A 4,503-nucleotide genomic window follows, 5' to 3' on the forward strand; every position below is an offset into this window, starting at 1 on the left:
GAGGCAGCCCTGCTGCCATGCAGAGTGGCCCTGCAGCTGGAATAGAATGCAGAGAAAACAAAAAACCAATCAGGAAGCCGATCCTGAAACAGTCCCAGCCACAGCACCAGGCACAAGTTACCGGGTGGGTCACATGACCATTTGAAGGACCCAAGTAACACATTAACTCTTTCAGTACTTCAATCCTCCCTCGAGTAAGAGAAAAGAACAAGAGACAAACATGTAAAGGAACAACATGAAAACATCATGATCAGTGAGAAAGAAATTAAGTCCCACACGGGAGGGATGAGGAGATACCTTGATTTTAGAGCTGAAATCCTCTATAAACTATGGAGAAAAGACTCTTTTCCCTATAACACCTGAAACTATGGGGAGATGAAGAGTTCAATTGATATTGAGCAAAGGCCTCCATGCTAAAGTAAACAGATATTAAAGTAGCTGTAATCCCATGAGAAGTTTGAACAGAAAGGGAGAAGAGTAGTCCTGCGTCCCTAGGAGAAGATCTCTGTGAGACAGAGTAGAAATTTTCCAGGTTCCAGGGTAGAAATCCTTTTGATTTAGGTTAAATGTACATCTTTTAGTTAAGCCTTGGAAGCTGTTTAGTCTGAACTCAGAAAATTGCACCAGTTAAGGGCGGAGATAAGGCGGGGGAGACGGGTCAACTTGGCCTAGGAATTTTTTCTGATAACAAAAGAACTAGCGTTAAATGTCACGTGAAGTGTGTAAAATGAATATGTATGAACCTGTTGTGAAATTGTATGCATATGTATTTGGGAAGAAAGATAAAAAGGGGACCTGAAGATCCCAGAGGTACGCATTCCTTTTAAGGGGAGTAATTCCCTCATGCGTCCAGCGCTGCAATAAACATACCGGCTTTACAACTTTTACAAAGTTGTGGAGTTTTTGATTTTCTCCGCAAAACATTCTGGCGAGCCAGCCAGGAGGTTCCGTCTCTGTCCCCGCAGGGCAGGAGGGATAGAGGGACCTCCTAGGCGCGCCCCGGGATCTTCCCAGAGGAGCTCTGCTGTCCGCTTTGCTTTCTGCGAGGACAGACAAGGACTTGCTGATGCGCGCATTCGGTATGTATTAAGAGGGCCCCCGGGGCATAGGAAGGCTGAATAAGTCACTCAGATACGTCTGAGTGTTTAGCCTGTGCCTGCAGGCAGACCAGTTGATAGAGCGACTGAGAGGCGAGAGTTCACTGTCTGATAGAGCGGCCACTAGCAACCCTAGGGGTGGGTTTGAGTGAACTTGTGCGTGTGTGTGGTGTCCAGACACTTTATTGCTGTGTAGTTCATGCATTGTGTGTGTTTGTAATTGTGTGAGTGCATAGTGTACAAAGAGAGTATATCTACAGTGCCGAGTGAGCCCTGAGGCACCGGCCAGGGCAGGCCGTGAGGCAGGGAGCGTCTGGCAGAGAAGTAGAGCAAATGGTAGAGAAGCACGGGTGAGGACGTTCATTTAGTAAAGGTGGTGAATTGTGGTGTAGACTGTAGATTGTGCAGGCCTTTACCGTGGCGAGACGAACTCAAGGGGTTCCTCTGCCCCAGTGGTTTGGACTCGACCCCTGGGAGTTTGTGAATCCCGTGAATTACTGGATAGATAGAGGAGACGAACGAGTTCATTTAGAGGTGCTTTATCGGATTTCAGCTGGTGCGATAGTCAGTCTGGACTGGGAACAACCTCCCGTAGAAAATTTAGAGCTCCCTGTAATACGTGGAATAGACTGCCTCTGCGGGCAATTCCTGAGAGCCTTTGGTGCATCGAGAGGCTGGCACCCTGCGTAGGTACTATTGCAGTGTGGAGTTTGTGAGAGGTGCTGGTATTGCTGTTCTAATCAGTGTCGGGGCATATGCCCCGAGTGTAAAAGTTTCCTGATCGAGCTGATTTTGAACCTAAGATTTTAAAGCTTGTGTGTGGGAAGTCACATCTGATACCTGCCACCTGGAGTTGTTTGTGGGAGGAAGACTGGGAATCTACTGTGAAGTACTGTGAAGGGAGGTTTGGGTGGAAGCGAGATAGGGCAAGGAGAAAAAGATAATGGGATCTAACCAGAGCAAGGAAGTTCCTTGGGCTAGCCCCTTGGGGTGCATCTTGGCCCACTGTTAGGAAGTTACCAGTAAGGGAGGCTCTGAGAATAGAAAGGATCTAATCCAATATTGCACCCGCTGGTGGCCGTTATATAGGTTGGAGGATGGAGCAAAGTGGCCACCCACTGGAACTTTAGATTATAATACCTTACTGCAGTTAATGTTGTTTTCAAGACGGGAAGGTAAATGGGATGAGGTTTCATATGCTGATATGTTTTTTGTTCTAAGAAATCACCAAGAATGGCAAAGGGACTGTGGGATCAGACCACCCTCAGACCCACTGGTCTTAGCCCTTGAAAAGGAAAACAAGGCAAAGAGGGGAAAAGTCAAACGCTGTTGTTCAGCATGCAGTATAGGACAATGGTGTATAAGGTCAGACAAGGTTTATCATTCTGAGGAACAAAAACGAGATACATTTGTGTGGATGAAAGCTCCTCCTAGAAGGAGGGAGGTTGAGGATGAGGATGAAAGGGAAAAGGACTTCCCCAAAAAAGAGGAGGACTCAGGCTGGGAAGGCACATCCACTAGAATCCACGCCCTCCCCGGACAGTCCAGTTGCATCTAGAACTAGGAGGCAAACAGTGTTACAGGCCCCTCTGCGAGAGGCAGTGGGACCAGAAGGAGGGAGGTTAATGATTAAAGTGCCATTTACCACTCTTGATTTAGAGGCATGGGAAAGGATTGCTAGGAATTATTGTGTTGATCCAATACTTACTGCCAAACATCTGCGATATGTTATCAAGCAACACAACCCAGATTGGGCTGACATCCAGTTGCTACTGGATGCTTTCACTGAAACTGAAAAACAGCTGATCTTAAAAACAGCAGGGACTTTGGCAGAGGACTACTGCAAGAGGAAGCAGTTAGATGTAAAAGAGTATTTCCCCCTCCAAGACCCAGAATGGGATCCTAATGTATCAGCAGAGGTAAAAAAATTAACATATTATCAGGAGTGGATAGCAACAGGGGTAGAAAGGGCTATTCCAAAAACCATAAATTGGTCTGCTTTATATTCCCTTAAGCAGGGACCCTCCGAGACTCCATCAGAAGTTTTAGAGCGCTTAAGGGATGCTACGCGTCATCATACATCATTAGATCCAGGGTCTGAAATAGGGATGAACCAACTAGTTAATTCATTTTTGGGGCAGTCTGTTGGAGATATTAGACGTAAACTTCAGAAAATCCAGGGACCGGAAGGGAGAAATCTCGAAGTCTTGCTAGAGGAAGCCTGGAGGGTATTTAGTAACCGGGAGGAAGGATATAGACAAGGAATGAAAAAGTTGGTGGCAGTGGTACAAGAAGAAAAGCAAAGGAAACGTAACCAGGGACCACCCAGACAAGGACCTCCTTGGCTGGGCAGAAACCAGTGTGCAATCTGTTAAAGAACTGGGCACTGGAAAAATCAATGCCCAGAACGGAGACGAAGAGACCAACAAGTAGCTGCACACATACAAAACAGCTGAGGAGCACCGGGGGATTCTGCCCCAGCGGATCCACTGGTTATAACAATGAGGCGGGGGGAAGAAGGGAAAAGGGTGGAGTTTTTGGTTGATACAGGGGCCACATATTCAGTTTTAAATAGAGCTCTAGTACCTGTGGAAAATGATTATGTTGTAGTGCAGGGGGCAACTGGCCAGTCTGAAAGGGCATATTTTTGCAAACCTTTGAGGTATAAATTGGGAAAACAATGGGGTATTCATAAATTTTTGTACATGCCTAATTCACCAAAGGCACTTTTAGGCAGAGGTTTATTGGAGCAGTTACAAGCAACCATTACCTTCAAAAATGAAGAGGTTACTCTGGAGGTAAATGATCAAAAGTACATAGAGGTATTAAGTTTAACCTTAACAGCTATTGAAATTGAGGAGGAAATTGATGAAGAGATATTAAGTCAGGTATTTCCCGGAGTATGGGCCTCCGATGTACCAGGGAGGGCAAAAAAATGCCTCGCCCATAGTAATTAAGCTCAAGGAAGGGATAAAACTAGTGAGAATCAAGCAGCACCCCCTAAAGAAAGAAGACAGGGAAGGAATCAGCCCAGTAATTGAAAGTTTTCTGTGATTAGGGTTACTGAAAGAATGCCAATCTGATTTCAATACTCCCATTTCACCTGTTCGAAAATCTGATGGGTCATACCAGATAGTACAGGATTTGAGGGCTGTCAATAAAGTAACAGAGGATTTGTATCCAGTAGTAGCCAATCCATACACTTTATTAACTCGTCTAACACCTGAGCTAACCTGGTTTACCGTTTTAGACCTAAAAGATGCCTTCTTTTGCCTCCCTATCCACGAAGCCAGCCAAAAAATCTTTGCATTTGAATGGGAAAGCCCTAAAAGTGGGTGCAAAACTCAGCTCACATGGACCGTTCTCCCTCAGGGCTTCAAATGCTCCCCAACTCTGTTTGGGGAGC

At 45.8% G+C, this 4,503-nt stretch overlaps 1 protein-coding gene across 1 annotated transcript; it reads left to right on the forward strand.

The window, feature by feature from the left end:
* The first annotated feature begins 2,511 nt into the window (after nucleotides 1-2,511).
* Nucleotides 2,512-4,225, forward strand: LOC127060976 (uncharacterized). Its single transcript, XM_050986433.1, has one exon. The coding sequence runs from the start codon at nucleotides 2,549-2,551 to the stop codon at nucleotides 3,470-3,472; it is 924 nt and encodes a 307-aa protein (XP_050842390.1). The 5' UTR covers nucleotides 2,512-2,548; the 3' UTR covers nucleotides 3,473-4,225.
* The last annotated feature ends 278 nt before the right edge of the window (nucleotides 4,226-4,503 follow it).

The sequence above is a fragment of the Serinus canaria genome, chromosome W, assembly GCF_022539315.1.
Source record: "Serinus canaria isolate serCan28SL12 chromosome W, serCan2020, whole genome shotgun sequence".
NCBI lineage: Eukaryota > Metazoa > Chordata > Aves > Passeriformes > Fringillidae > Serinus > Serinus canaria.